General features: G+C 45.8%; 1 protein-coding gene across 14 annotated transcripts in view; it reads right to left on the bottom strand.

Moving 5' to 3' along the window:
• EP400 (E1A binding protein p400) overlaps nt 1–15,448 on the bottom strand; it is a 112,598-nt gene that overhangs the window by 74,191 nt on the left and 22,959 nt on the right. For 8 of the 14 annotated variants that reach the window (XM_057526072.1, XM_057526063.1, XM_057526065.1 and 5 more), the window contains 5 exons: nt 5,865–5,955; nt 4,361–4,468; nt 3,492–3,853; nt 1,104–1,397; nt 331–516 (listed from right to left, as the gene is read on the bottom strand). In XM_057526072.1, coding sequence (XP_057382055.1) covers nt 331–516; nt 1,104–1,397; nt 3,492–3,853; nt 4,361–4,468; nt 5,865–5,955 — 1,041 coding nt within the window. The remainder of the gene's footprint in view (nt 1–330; nt 517–1,103; nt 1,398–3,491; nt 3,854–4,360; nt 4,469–5,864; nt 5,956–15,448) is intronic. The other 6 variants (XM_057526066.1, XM_057526070.1, XM_057526067.1 and 3 more) reach the window with 3 other exon arrangements.

Raw genomic sequence — 15,448 nt, 5'->3', positions numbered from 1 at the left:
CCCTGGTGGCCCAGTGCTTAAGAATCTGCCTTCCAATGCAGGGGACCCAGGTTCGATCCCTGGTCGGGGAACTAAGATCCCACACGCCGTGGGGAAGCTAAGCCCGCGCACCTCAACTAGAGAGCCCACGCGCCGCCAACTACAGAGCCCATGCGCTCTGGAGCCTGTGTGCCACAACTAGAGAGCCAACACAGCCAAATAAATAAATATTTAAAAAGAAAAAGAAACCGCTTAGAAAGTGGAGCTGGGAGACCTCCGCCCGCACACTTGAAGCCCCAGGCGCTGCGTGATGACCCCTGGGCACCGCGGCGGCCTGTGTCTCAAACCCACCTTCTGGGCAGCGGCCACCTTCCACCGCCTCTCCTGGGCGAAGTCTGCGGCCATCCACTGCATCTCCTCCAGCAGGCAGTCCCAGTGCGATCTGGGCCGCGGCGCCTCCTGCAGCTTGGGCAGCCGCCTGAGGGACCACAGGCCTTCTTTCCTTAGATCTGCTATCCGCTGATGGATCTGGTTCTCCTGCAAGGAGCACGGGGGTGGAAGACGTCCAGCACAGTTTCCGTGCAAGCCACTGATGCACACCCCAGTCAGTGCGACCCTGCTATGTGCAAGTCTCAGCAACAAAGAAGAGTTGCTGAACAAGGCTCTACGAGAGGGCAGAGGCAAAGGGCGACCCCCCAGGAGCCCCGTCCTGGAAACCCGGGACAGAGCTCCCAGACCAGTGCTCACGGCGGAGCCCTTACAAATAACTGCTCAGTCGCCCAGCAAACAGCAAGCGCTCACTAGGTGCAGGCCGTGAGCTGCACTGGCCCGGGCAGCCTCCCGAGGGCTCTGAGCTCTCAGCCTGCACCCCACGCCCCTCTCCCCCCGACTGCTGATACCAGCACAGAAGAGACCTTCTCCACACCAGTCTAGCTGCCCCTCCGGCAGGACAGGGCCAACTACGCGGTTTTAATCTTGGTTTCTCCGGATCACAAACCTTACTATCAGGTGTTCCGTCTTACACTACTGCCCCCTTAGAAAGTGAAAGCACACGCGTTCCACAGGCTGGAGGATACGGTACGCTCTCCTTGAGCACTTTCAAGAGCTTCTTTAGGTGCACTTACCAGCGCTATCTGTTCTGCCAGCTTGTCCTGAGAGCCGTCGTGGGGCCCGGCGGCATTCTGAGCGGGGCTCTGTGGTTTCGGGGGCGCCGACACAGCTGCCCCCGGGGAGCGGGCGATGACCGGAGACAGCGACTTGGCTGCCGGGGAGGGTCTGTTCACCGGGGAGGCCCGTGCAGGCGAAGGCCCCGGGCCTGAGCCACCGGCGGGGGCACCGGTCGAGGCAGAGGAGGCGGAGGGCAGGGGCCGCGGGCAGGGCTGGGCGGGGTCCACGGGCGGTCTGGGCGGCGCCGCCGTCTGGCAGGGAAAACAGGGCTCAGCGCCGTGCCCGGGACCCACAGGCCAGCTGGAGGCCCCTGCGCAACGCCCCCTCCCCTCCCCAGCAGCGCAGACCGACCAGCGGGCCCACCGCGGACCACAGGGCCACGCGCACGAACCGTGTCTACAGAAGAGAGGAAGCCCTGCCGGTCCACAAGGCCACGTCAGAGCTCCCTGTAAACGGTGCCTTCACATATGGGCTGATGTCGGCTTTTTTTTTTTTTTTTTTTGCTTTTTCCAGCTTTTTCAAGTAATTTTTTAGAATTTTCAATTGTAGAAACTTCTTAACTGAGAAGTACCAAATGCTCGCCATGTACCTGTTCTCTGAAGGGCAAAGACAAACTCCACGCGGCCCTCTGGCGGTGGGCCAGCTGTAAGGTTAGAAACCCTCCTCTGTGCCGTCCCGAGGGCCGAGCCTGTGGAACTGAGGAGCCCCTCCGCCCAGCCCTCCCCGGGCCGAAGGTGAGCTTAGATTCACACGGGAATTCCGGCCGGGAGGAAGTAGGGGGGCAGAGAGCAGGGAAGGCAAGGCCCTGCCGCGCCAGGAGGCCTGAGGACAGAGCGACACGCACGCGGCGCGTTTATAACCCGCGGTGCGGTGCGGACGAGACAGCGCGGCCAAGGCCGGGCCCCTCACGGCGCGCAGCTTCTCCGCCCACCTCTAAGGAGATCTCCTCCACCTCAGCGGTGGTAAACTGTGGCCGGCCACACACTCTGGGAGAGTTCCACAGGCCACGGCCGCTCGTCTGTGGGCCCTGGCGCTGCTCTCACCTTCAGCGGCGGAGCTGAGCGACTCAACAGGAACCGCACGGCCTGCAAGCCTGAAATACCCTTACGCTCCCTCTCTGTGGCCCTTTACAGAAGAAGTCTGCCGGCCCCGCCCAATCTGGAAGGAACAGAACTCCACGGCTTCTGTCTGTAAGGAGCTTCTCTAAAATCACATTCCACAGCTCACACCGTCGACAACAAGGGCGGGAAATAAACCCAAGAAAAACGTCAGTGCTGCGTGAGGTCGGTACCAGGCTCGATGACAGTGCTGGAAACAGAGCCTCACTGCCACGGAAACCGCAAGCCTGTGAAGGCCCAAGCAGCTCAGAGCCCTGGCGGGGGAAGCGGGTGCTCCTTCCCAAGGTGCACAAAAGGCTCCAGAATCAGCCCAGGGGGCCAGTCACAGCCCCTCCAGCACTGGCTGACCAACCTCGCCAAGTTATCTGGCCTCTCTGGCCTCGGTCTTTTCATAGCTAACGGGCGTGATGAAGATGCTACCACAGAGGGGTGCCAGGTAGAGGAGAGCAGGTAACGGCCCGGCAGCGCCCATCACCACGCCTTGCACCTGGCAGGCGGTGAGGGAAAGGCAGCATCCTTACACGAGAGCAAACGTCTACAATCACCAGAAGAACCCGAACTCCAAGCCCAGCTAGAACTCCCCTTGCTAACGAGGGAGAGGGGAGGGGAAGGGGAGGTTTTCCTAAGCGGCTGACCACACGCTGCTGAGACGAGCCTCTGAAGACACTGCCTCTGGCCCCTGTGGCGCCCCAGACCCGTGCTCCACAAACGCTCCTCAGGGGCCCCACACGGTCTACTGCACACGTTTCAAAACGACGTCTGGGTGAAGTTAATTCGTGGAGGAGGAGCGGCGTTATGAGCCCTGGAAACGTGTATCAAGCCTGGAAAGCAGCCTCAGCCACGCGCGTGGAGTGGAGCGTCCGGGGGAGGCACCGGGAGCAGAGACTGGCGGACGGCCCGGAGCTGCGGGGAGCCCCACCGCCCCCAGGCCTTCCGCCTATGACCGCGTGTTACTCGGCACAGCGGGTGGGACAAGGGCCACCGCGCCCCCCGCGTGGCTCTCTGTGCCGAGAGCAGCACGCAGACTCGTGTCGTTTTCTGACACTTTAATAACAGTAACTGCGACTGCACAGTGAATTTACGCTGCAGCTACTGAACTGACTGTTGCACGGTGGAGAGCGAAGCGCTGGGAGAGAGGGAGCTACCCGGCTGGGCACCGTCCCGTCCAGCACACAGCCTGTCTCTTCCTCCGCCTCTAACTCGGGGAATGGCCGGGGCCCGGAGTACCTGCGGCTGGGACGGGAGCGGAGGGGCCTGCATCTGCGCCTTCGCGGGTACCGGGACGTGGAGGGCCGCGGGGAGCTGGCCGGGCGGGGGCGCCGGGGCGGGGGCGTTTGGTGGCTGCGTCTTCACCGGCACCGGGAGCGGGGTCTGCGGCTCCGCCGTCTGCGGCTGCGGGGGGAACTGCAGCGCCGGCGGCAGGGGCGCGGCGGGGAGGCCGGCGGGGGGCAGCCTGGCGGGCAGCTGCGGCGGTGGCGTGTGCAGGCTGGCGGCGTTCTGCACCGGGGGCCCCGTGGAGGGGTCGTACCGCTGCTGGCTCTGCTTCTGGCCGGCGAGCTGAGCGGCCTGCGGCGCGGGCGGCATTCCCCCTACAACAGAGGGCAGACCCGCCAGCCCTGACTCCGGGGCTTGGACTCCACCTGCCAGCGCCGCCTCAGACCCTGCACTCGCAACACACACTCAAACGGGAGGTTTACCTGCTGGGAGATCTCTGTGTATTAGGTCTAACGTGATAAATGAGCACACAACAAAGGAAAGAAAGGCGCTCGGCCTTTGCGAGTTAGCACCAAGCAGAGCAGGCACGGAATAACCGCAGGGTCCCTGCCACAGCAGCAAGTCAGAAAAAACACAGGAGGGAAAACCGGAGAGAAGCTGAGGACAGTGGGACGTGCGGCTCTGCGGAAGTGCCAAGAGCTGGTCTCCGGTGGTTTCTTCATACTGTGCGAAGTGGGACTCAGAGGAACGTCCCAATGGCAGAAACCACCTCAGATATGCTACCTGGACTGCACACGTTTTAGTCTGCTGCTGCTTCCTTAAGCCCTCTCTGCACTCCCTCTTTCTGAGCTAAGAGAGCTAGTTCTGGCGCTGGGTCTTACCTTGAACTGTCGGCATTAACTGCTGGAGAGGAACTCCTGTATTCACCCCTGGGTGCTGGAAAACTACCCCTTGGTGACCCACTTCGAGTCGAGGTCTCTTAGACTGCTCTAGAATAATTTTCAGAAAAGGTGCAGTTTGATGTAAAAATAAAACCACAAAAGTAGTAGAAAAAACATGTGTAAGTGTTTTTATCATCTTTGAACAGAGAGGCCTTTCTATGCATGAACCAAAATGCAGAAGCCATAAAAGATAAGGTTGATAAATACAATTTCTTTCCGTTAAAAATTTGTATATATAAGGAAAAGCATCATAAAAAAGGCAAAAGACAAGCGTCAACCTAAGAGACAATTATCTGCAACATACATAACGGGCAACATTCATAAAGCTCTTACAAATTAATATGAAAAGGATCAACAACCAGACAGACAAAACGGGCGAAGAACACAAACAGCGGGCAGGGGGACACATTCACAAACGGTTACAAACATGAAGCGACAACTGAAACTGTATCAAAATGAAAGAAATCCATTACCAAGACAAAGATTTTATTTTTTACCCATTGGATCGACAAAGATTAAAAGATACCTAATAAAATGGCCAAAATTTGAGAGAACCAGAAATTGCTGATGGGAGCAAAAACTGACCCTACCCTTTGGGAGGGCAACTTAGCCTCACTAATACTTAACTATGCACACATTTTGATCTAGCAATTTCACTCTTGGAGCGCTGCTTTTAGATACATGGACAGACATGTATAGAAAAAAATGTGAAACGAAATGTTCAATCAGGTTTCGATTACAACAGAAAAAAGGAGATACTAACACATGAACGCTAACACGGGTCTGATGAATCAAGAAGGGGGCACCCATGCAGCGGGTGTATCAGAAAGAGCGCGGTCCAGGACTGGGAAAGATGGCCTAGTCAGTTAATATTAAAGACGTAACAGTGCATATATATAAATATATATACAGGATCACGTTTGAACTTTCCCAGAATGGTGCACCTGTAGCAATGCCTGTCTGTGAAACTGAACAAACGTAGCCAGCTCTGTGGCTAGGGAATGGGGAAGGAATACCAAACCAGGGACAGACTTAAACTACACCCTTCTAAACTGTTTGAATCTTTTACACAAAATGTGTATTAGGTTCCTAAGTTGGAGAAAAAATTCAGTTTGAAAAATGAATGACAATTTGAAAAGGCAGATGGCTTTACACTTAGTCATGTCATGAGGACTAAACAGCCTACAAATGCACACAGAAAATCAAACTGGAATATACCTATTCAACTGACAAATTTCTAACTTCAGTACACATAAACATGCACATAAATATTTTGTTTAGCTGATTACCACCAAAAGAAAAATTAACTTTCAAAGTAGAAACTAACCAAAACTAAGTTCCTTAGGGGCCATGCTTTAGAAACAGGTGGCCACTACACTAGAATTCCCAAACTAAGACGCTAACTGGCTCCGGAGGGCCTTTCAGCCTGTGCTCCGTGACATACCTGCCGGAGGTCCCGCCTGCTGCCGCTTAAAGGGGTCCGTTTCGATCACACTGCCAGCCCCTGACACCAAGGTCCCTGCAAGGGCTTGCTGCTGAAAAAAAAAAAAAAGGAAAAACTGAGATTTTCATAATTTAAATGCATTACAAGAATGAATATAAACTAAAACTATGATAATTATCCCAAACACTGACTTCCCTTCTTTTTAAGAAGAGAAATGTCATCTACCCAATGTATTATAATAAATATTTTAAAGTTCTAACTTACCTCTGGAGGATAAAAAAGGATTTGCATTCTGGTTTTAAATGGAATTTCAGATCAATGCAAATCTAGAGTCCTTCAGAAATGAGCTGGCTTTGCACACACAACGACAGCAGAAGCTAATGCAGGAAACATGAGTCTCATCGAGCACTACAACTTAGCCTCTCATCAGTCACACTGCCTGCCATCACTCAGCCCGCCAAAATCACAAAAGCTGAATGATAAGAAGAAAGACTGAAACTGTCTTCCTACTGGAAAATGGCACTAAAACTCCAATTAATAACTATCTAATTGACTTCAAAATGGTACTGCAGTTAGTACCCTACTTGATATATAGATGTGTGAAATACATACAGGTTATTTAAAATGTTTAAGTGAAAAGCTACTAGCAAAGACAGAAACTAGCTGACTCTGGGTGCCCTACACCTTTGACACCTCTGCACTACCCTTGAAGGGCTACTGAAGGCTAAGAATAATGTTTAACAGTTGCTAATTTTTTAAACAATTCAATTATATCCACTCTACTTAGCGAGGCATTTTAAATGCAAAAGTTACAGATGTCTGAATGAAGAAACTGCCCATGAGAGTGGCTACTGACCCCAGCATCACTACCAATGGACACTACACTGCCAGGACCAGCCATGCTGCAGGTTTTGCCTCACATGGGGAAAGGCCTCAGAGTAATGAAAAGGGAAAGTAAGCACCCCCTGTTTACATTTAACAAAGATGGGGGGAGGAAGGAAGAGAGGGAAGGAGGGAGAAGAGAAAAGAATGATTTAAAAAACAGACAATATGTGAACAGTGGTTGTCTCTGGGGACAAGATTACAATCAATTTATAATTTGTGTGTGTGTGCACTTTTCTAAATCTTCTAAATGTTTTGCAATGAACATGTATTACTTCTGTAATCAAAAAAAGGTGTTGTTTTTTTTTTAATAAAAGAAATTGATACAGGGTTCTGTGTCCAGTAATGGCCAAGTACTTCCTGTTGGACTAAACACATTCCAGATAAATAAAAACTCTAAAAGAAATATAAAAAATGTGAAAAGGTGGGCAGATACAGCATGGGCCTCGATACTTGCAAGGAGGGACTGAAACTAGGAGACGTTTCTGGGTTTACGGCATTTGGCACAAGGGCAGGCCCCAGTCTCAGACCCAGAGAGGGAGGGCCTCACTGGCTTGAAGACCATTCGGACGGAGAGCAGGAGACCAGAGAGGAGACAGGTAAAGGAGAATTGCCACAGGAGGCAGCAGAGATGGGTCCCAAGCTCCCCTTTTTTCTGGCTGCCTCCCGACCACCCATATGCCAAGACGCCAAGCACAGGCCAGCGTAACCACGCTGAGATCTCAGGACGCAGAGTCTACAGTTTCAGTCCAATCACATTAACTAGATGTGAAAGCAAACCAGCAGAACTCCTCAGAAGGATATAAAAGAACTCAGGGTCTCTGCAACCTATCATTCACGACACCCAAAACCCAATTCAAAATCAATCAACGTGATACACCATATTAACAAAATGAAGGATGAAAACCATATGATCATCTCAATAGATGCAGAAAAAGCTTTTGACAAAATTCAATACCCAATTCTGATAAAAACCCTCCAGAGAGTAGGCACAGAGGGAACTTACCTCAACATAATAAAGGCTATATATGACAAATCCACAGCCAATATCGTTCTCAATGGTGAAAAACTGAAACCATTTCCACTAAGTACAGGAACAAGACAAGGCTGCCCACTCTCACCACTATTATTCAACACGGTTTTGGAAGTTTTAGCCACAGCAATCAGAGAAGAAAAAGAAATAAAAGGAATCCAAATCAGAAAAGAAGTAAAACTGTCACTGTTTGCAGATGACATGATACTATACATAGAGAATCCTAAAGATGCTACCAGAAAACCACTAGACCTAATCAGTGAATTTGGTGAAGTAGCAGGATACAAAATTAATGTACAGAAATCTCTTGCATTCTTATATACTAAGGATGAAAAATCTGAAAGAGAAATTAAGGAAATACTCCCATTTACCACTGCAACAAAAAGAATAAAATACCTAGGAATAAACCTACCTAAGGAGACAAAAGACCTGTATGCAGAAAACTATAAGACACTGATGAAAGAAATTAAAGATGATACCAACAGATGGAGAGATATACCATGTTCTTGGACTGGAAGAATCAATATTGTGAAAATGACTATACTACCCAAAGCAATCTACAGATTCAATGCAATCCCTATCAAACTACCAATGGCATTTTTCACAGAACTAGAAGAAAAAATTTCACAATTTGTATGGAAACACAAAAGACCCCGAAGAGCCAAAGCAATCTTGAGAAAGAAAAATAGAGCTGGAGGAATCAGGTTCCCTGACTTCAGACTATACTACAAAGCTACAGTAATCAAGACAGTATGGTACTGGCACAAAACCAGAAATATAGATCAATGGAACAGGCTAGAAAGCCCAGAGACAAACCCACACACATATGGTCACCTCATCTTTGATAAAGGAGGCAAGAATATACAGCGGAGAAAAGACAGAAGTGGTGTTGGGAAAACTGGACAGCTACATGTAAAAGAATGAAATTAGAACACTCCCTGACACCATACACACAGAAAAACCTCAAAATGGATTAAAGACCCAAATGTAAGGTCAGACACTATAAAACTCTTAGAGGAAAACACAGGCAGAACACTCTATGACATAAATCACAGAAAGATGCTTTTTGACCCACCTCCTAGAGAAATGGAAATAAAAACAAAAATAAACAAATGGGACCTAATGAAACTTAAAAGCTTTTGCAGAGCAAAGGAAACCATAAAAAAGACGAAAAGACAACCCTCAGAATGGGAGAAAATATTTGCAAACAAAGCAACTGACAAAGGATTAATCTCCAAAATATACAAGCAGCTCATGCAGCTCAATATCAAAAAAACAAACAACCCAACCCAAAAACGGGCAAAAGACCTAAACAGACATTTCTCCGAAGAAGATATACAGATTGTCAACAAACACGTGAAAAGATGCTCAACATCACGAATCATTAGAGAAATGCAAATCAAAACTACAATGAGGGGGCTTCCCTGGTGGCACAGTAGTTAAGAATCTGCCTGCCAATGCAGGGGACATGGGTTCGAGCCCTGGCCCGGGAAGATCCCACATGCTGCGGAGCAACTAAGCCCGTGCACCACAACTACTGAGCCTGCACTCAAGAGCCCGCAAGCCACAACTACTGAGCCCACGTGCCACAACTACTGAAGCCTGCACGCCTAGAGCCCGTGCTCCACTACTAGAGAAACCACCACGATGAGAAGCCCGCACACCACAACGAAGAGCAGCCCCTGCTCGCAGCAACTAGAGAAAGCCCGCACAAAGCAACGAAGACCCAACGCAGCCAAAAGTAAAAACAAACAAATAAATAAATAAATTTATAAAACAAAAAAACCAAAAAAGTACGAGGTATCACCTCATACCGGTCAGAATGGCCATCATCAAAAACTCTACAAACAATAAATGCTGGAGAGGGTGTGGAGAAAATGGAACCCTCTTGCACTGTTGGTGGGAATGCAAATTGATACAGCCACTATGGAGAACAGTATGGAGGTTCCTTAAAAAACTAAAAATAGAACTAACATACAACCCAGCCAGCCCACTACTGGGCATATACCCTGAGAAAACCATAATTCAAAAAGAGTCATGTACACAATGTACATAGTAAAATTAATCATAGAATTTTTTTTTTAAATTTTTTCAAAATTTGAATAGCTTTTTCTCCAAAGATATACAAATGACCAACAAGCACATTAAGATGCCCAACGTCATTCATCATAAGAGAAATGCAAAAGAAAACACAATGAGACACCACTTCACACTCACTAGGATGGCTAGAATTTTTTTTAAAAGGAAAGTAAGAGTTGGCAAGGATACAGAAATATTGGAACCTTTGTATATTGCTGATGGGATGTAAAACGGGGTAGCTACTAAGTATTTATAGTGGCATTATTTGCAATAGCCAAAAGCTGCAGACAGTCCAAATATTTATCAAGAGTGGATAAATAAAATGTAGCATACCCATACAGTGGATATACCCTCTACTATAAAAAGTTATGAAGTACTGAGGCATGCTACAATGTGGATGAACCTTGAAAACATCATGTTAAGTGAAAGAAACCAGACAGAAAACATTGCACGATTCCACACCAGGTAAGTCTACGGAGACAGAATGCCGACTGGTGGCTGCCCGTGGCTGGAGGAGCAGGTACTGGGGAGTGACTGCTTTTTGGGAATGGGGTTTCCTTTTAAGACAATAAAGATATTTTAGAAACTGATATCCATAATAGTGGTTGCTTAACACTGTGAATGTACTAAATGCCACTGAATATTATGTGGTTAATATAAAAATGGTTATGTGAATTTCACTTATTTGTGCATAATCACAGAATTTAAACAGTAGGATGTGAGTGTCCACTGAACACTGTTCAGCTTTCCTGTTTGAAATTTTTCATAATAAAATGCTGAGAATTAGAAAAACTTATAAGTTTAAAAAGTAATGATAAAGCAATCACCCGTGTACTCATCCCGAGGCTTAAGAATAAACTGTTACGCACGCCCTGGAGACCCCACGCACTCTGAAGGCACCCCCTCCCCACCTGAAGCGTGTGTGAACATTCTCCCCTGGTGCCACCACGTACAGGCTTAGCTCCATCACCTACAGGCTTAGCTCCATCACCTACAGGCTTAGCTCCATCACCTACAGGCTTAGCTCCACGCTACGCTGTGTTTGGTTTTGCTTCCTAGTGAACTTTACCTGAAGGAATGCTGCAGCTGGGCTCTCCCGTAACCCCTTCTGTTCCACAGGGCGCTGCTGAGACCCGCCCACAGCGACTCACTCATTTTCACTACTGATTACTATTAGCATTCCTCTGTATGAATGTGCACGACCCACTGATCTGTTCTACTGCTGACGGACATTATGCTTCTTTCCAGTTGGGGGTTATTAGAAGAAACGATGCTGCTGGGAACATTATGAGATGTGTTTTCTGGCACACAAACACAAGAATACCTTTAGAGCATGCTGTTTGGATCAAAAGGGCCTACCCACACTCACCTTTTCCAGATCATGTGAAATGTTTCCATGCTACACTCCCGATCAACAGTGGGTAAGAATCTCATAGACCTAAATCAACAGATTCTGTCCAATTTAATTTCTGGCAATCTGGTGAGTATGACAGTAAATCAGAGGGTTTAATTTGTGTCACTGTGGAGACCATGCACCTAAGTTTACAGGCACTCCCTGCCCTCCACTGTCCCACAGTTCTCATGCAAATATTTATCAATGTGGTCTATAAACGCACTGATGTATTACATTCCTCTAAGCACTACCAGGAAATCTGTCCCACTAACAAATTTTCTGACAATTTCCAATTCAAGAAATTTTATCTTCAGTTGTATCAAATCCATTACAAGAACACCTAAATATTGGGTTCAACTTATTATTCCCCACCAAAAAGAACCCGGTTCCTTGGAGAAATGACTGATTCCTGGACTGAATCAAGGCATGTGCAAGATAAACTTTAAACATTTTGTGCCAGAATGTAAGGAAGTACTTAGAGAGTGACAGGGATGTGTCACAAGTATACTAGAGCCCGCTTGAAAGGGTCCCCATTGGTCAAATTACAGATAATTTGAACATCAAAATAAACAGTAATAGTAGAATAAATAGTAACAAACCGGGGCAGGGGGGCTGGGTAGCGGATGACTGGCAGGGCATGAGGAGACTTGATGGAAGTGGACACCCTGACACGTGGATGGGTTACACGGGCACTTGTCAAACTCAACAAATTCTAACATTTAAGATCTGTGCTTTCCCTGCCTACAAATTATACCTTAATATGATATAATTCACCACTTTTACAGACCGAAAAAGAAAAATCAGATGATTATGTGAATAGATGCAGCAAATAGTATTTGACAAAATTCAACATCCATTCATGATAAATACTAGGAATAAAGGAATTTCCTTAACCTGATAAAGGACAGCTACAAAATCTACAGCTAACATCATACTCAATGGTGAAAGACTAAATGCTTTCCCCCTAAGACCCAGAAGGTAAGAATGTCTGTTCTTATCACTCCTATTCAGCATCACAGTGGAAGTCCATGCCAGTCCATGCCATTGCCAGTGCAAATATGGCAAGAAAAAGAAATAAAAGGCATACAGATAGGAAAAGAAAATATAAATCTTGCTTTCTTTGCAGACATGATTCTCTAGGTAGAAAAATCCCATGGAATCTATAAAAAAGCTCCTAAAACTAATAAATGAGTTTAGCAAGGTTGCATAATCAACTGTATTCCTATATACTTGCAATGAACACCTAGAAAAAAAATTTTTAAATTTAAGTACCATCTATAGCACCACAGAAAAATTGGAATAGCTGGGTATAAGTCTAACAAAATATACATAGAATTTGCATGCTGAAAACTACAAAATACTGATGAAAGAAATCAAAGAAGACAAAAATAAATGGAAAATATACCATATTCCTGGCCTGGAAGACTCAATGTTGTCAAGATATTACTTCACCCCAAACAGGTCAATAGAGTCAATGTAATCCCAATCAAAATCCTAGCAGGATGTTCTATGGATATCGACAAGCTGATTCTAAAATGTATATGAAAAGTGAAAGGAACCAGAATGACCAAAACAATTTTGGAAAAGAACAAAGTTGAAGAACTCACACTAACTGATTTCAGGACTTACTACAAAGATACAGTAGTAAAGACAGTGTGGCATTAAGCAAAAAGATAGACACAGAGATCAAAGGAAGAGAAGAGAGCCTAGAAACAGACCCATACAGACAGGATCAACTGATTTCTGACAATGATGCGAAGTCAATTCAGCAGATACAAAACAGTCTTTTTAAGAAACAGTGCTCGGGGCTTCCCTGGTGGCGCAGTGGTTGAGAATCTGCCTGCCAATGCAGGGGACACAGGTTCGAGCCCTGGTCTGGGAAGATCCCACATGCCGCGGAGCAACTAGGCCCGTGAGCCACAATTACTGAGCCTGCGCGTCTGGAGCCTGTGCTCCACAACAAGAGAGGCCGCGATAGTGAGAGGCCCGCGCACCGCGATGAAGAGTGGCCCCCACTTGCCACAACTAGAGAAAGCCCTCGCACAGAAACGAAGACCCAACACAGCCATAAATAAATAAATTAAATTAAATGTGCAAGTCAACCTTTAAAAAGAAACAGTGCTCAACTAACTGGCTGTCAATATACGAAGAAATAAACTTCTACTGATGCTTGCATGTTATACAATACTTTACTCAAAATGGATCACAGACCTAAATGTAAAACATAAAACTATACAACTTCTAAAAAAAAAAAAAAATTAGAGGAAATTTTTGTGACCTTGGGTTGAGCAAAGAGTTCTTATATATCAAAAACACAATCCATAAAAGAAAAAAAAACGATAAAAGAGACCACATCAAAATTCAGAACTTCTGCTCTGTAAAAAACAATATAAAAGAAGAAAAAGAGCACAGAATGACAGAAAAATATTTGCAAATTTATATCTGACAAAAAGCTTATATCCAAATTATATAAAGAATTCTCAAATGCAACAATAAAGCAAAAGACTCAATGGAAAAAAAATGGTGAAGGAAATGAACAGATACTTCACCAAAGAAGATATACAAATGGGAAATGAACATATGAAAAGTTGTTCAACATCATTAGTCTTTAGAGATATACAAGTTAAAACCACTGCGTACATATTAGAATAACTACAGAAGAAAACCGACAAGAACAAGCAGTGGGGAGGATGCAGACAGAAGGAACTCTCAGTCACTGCTGGCGGGAACGTGAAACGGAACAGCCACTGCGGAAAGTTTGGCAGTTGCATATAAAACTGAATGTACGCTTAGTAACAACCCAGAAACCTGTCTCCTAGGTATGCCAACAACTGGAAACAACCCAACGTCCTTCAAAGGGTGAATGGCTAAACAAACTGGGGAACATTCATACAATGGAATACTGCTCAGCAAAAAAGGAAACAATTGGCAAATTCAACAATGTGGATGGATCTCAAATGCATTATGCTAACTGAAAGAAGCCAGACTGAAAAGGCAGCATGCATATACTATATTGTATAATTCCATTATATTTTATTCTGGAAAAGGCAAAATCATAGACAGAGAACAAAGGTTAAGGCAGGGAGAAAATCTGATGACAAAGATGTGGCACGAGGAACATCTGGGGGGATGACAGAGCTCCTCTGTTTCTTGGGTGGTGGTGGTTACACAACTCTGGGCATTTGACAAAACTCACAGAACTATAGACCAAAAAGAATAAACTTGACTGAATTAAATAAATTTAAATAAACAAATAAATACCGTTAATGACATATGAAAACGCACTGATTAAAATAAGAATCCGTATGTGAATATACGTAATGGAAGAAAAAAGAAGGCTCATCATTACAGTAGAATGCCAGCTAACGAATGCAGAAGGAATAATGGAGTTAGAAAATCCACTTTGCAATCTGTAATGTGACAGCTGACTCCAGCAAGACTCGTCAATAGATGACAGAATTAGTGGCCCATGTCAAACGACATTCTACAAAATAACTGACCTACACTTCTCAAAAATGTGAAGCCATGAAAGAGTGAGGAGTTTGTCCACATTAGAGAAGACCAGAGAGGCGTGGCAACTAAACACAATGGGTGATCCCAGACTGGGAGAAAAACAACTATACAAAGGATGTCACCGGAACAAGAGACAAAATTTGCACATGAGCTGTGGCTTAATCATAGTAAAAGTTACTGTAAAATTTCCAGAATTGATTGTTATACCGTGGTTAGGTGAGGTAACACTCGTACCTGATACCATATGCTGAAGGACTTAGGGATGCAAGTGTGATATGATGTCTGCAATTTACTCTCAAATAGTTTGGGGGAAATGTGTATGTGTGTACATATAAAAGAGAGAGAGAATGAAAATAATGCAAATGGGGCAAAAAGTTAACAACCGGTGAATTTGGGTAGAGGATATAAGGGGTGTTCTTTGTACTGTTATTGCAACTTTTATATACGTTTGAAATTATACCAAAATTAAAAATTAAAAAAAATTTAAAAACATATCACCACAAGATTCAACTGCTTTCAGAACCTAGCACAATCTACTCCAAAATGACTAGAATCTGACCTGTACTTTTAGGTTCTTGGCATTTATGAATGTAACCATTGAGTGATTTAATTTTCAAAAAATTAAAAATAATCAGCTTGCATTCAATTAACATCCATTTAGAAGCCTAAGGTCCTGGTATTTTA

The sequence above is a fragment of the Balaenoptera acutorostrata genome, chromosome 13 (assembly GCF_949987535.1).
Source record: "Balaenoptera acutorostrata chromosome 13, mBalAcu1.1, whole genome shotgun sequence".
Taxonomy (NCBI): domain Eukaryota; kingdom Metazoa; phylum Chordata; class Mammalia; order Artiodactyla; family Balaenopteridae; genus Balaenoptera; species Balaenoptera acutorostrata.
Note: the sequence above shows the minus strand (reverse complement) of the source record. Positions and strands in the feature narration are given on the sequence as shown.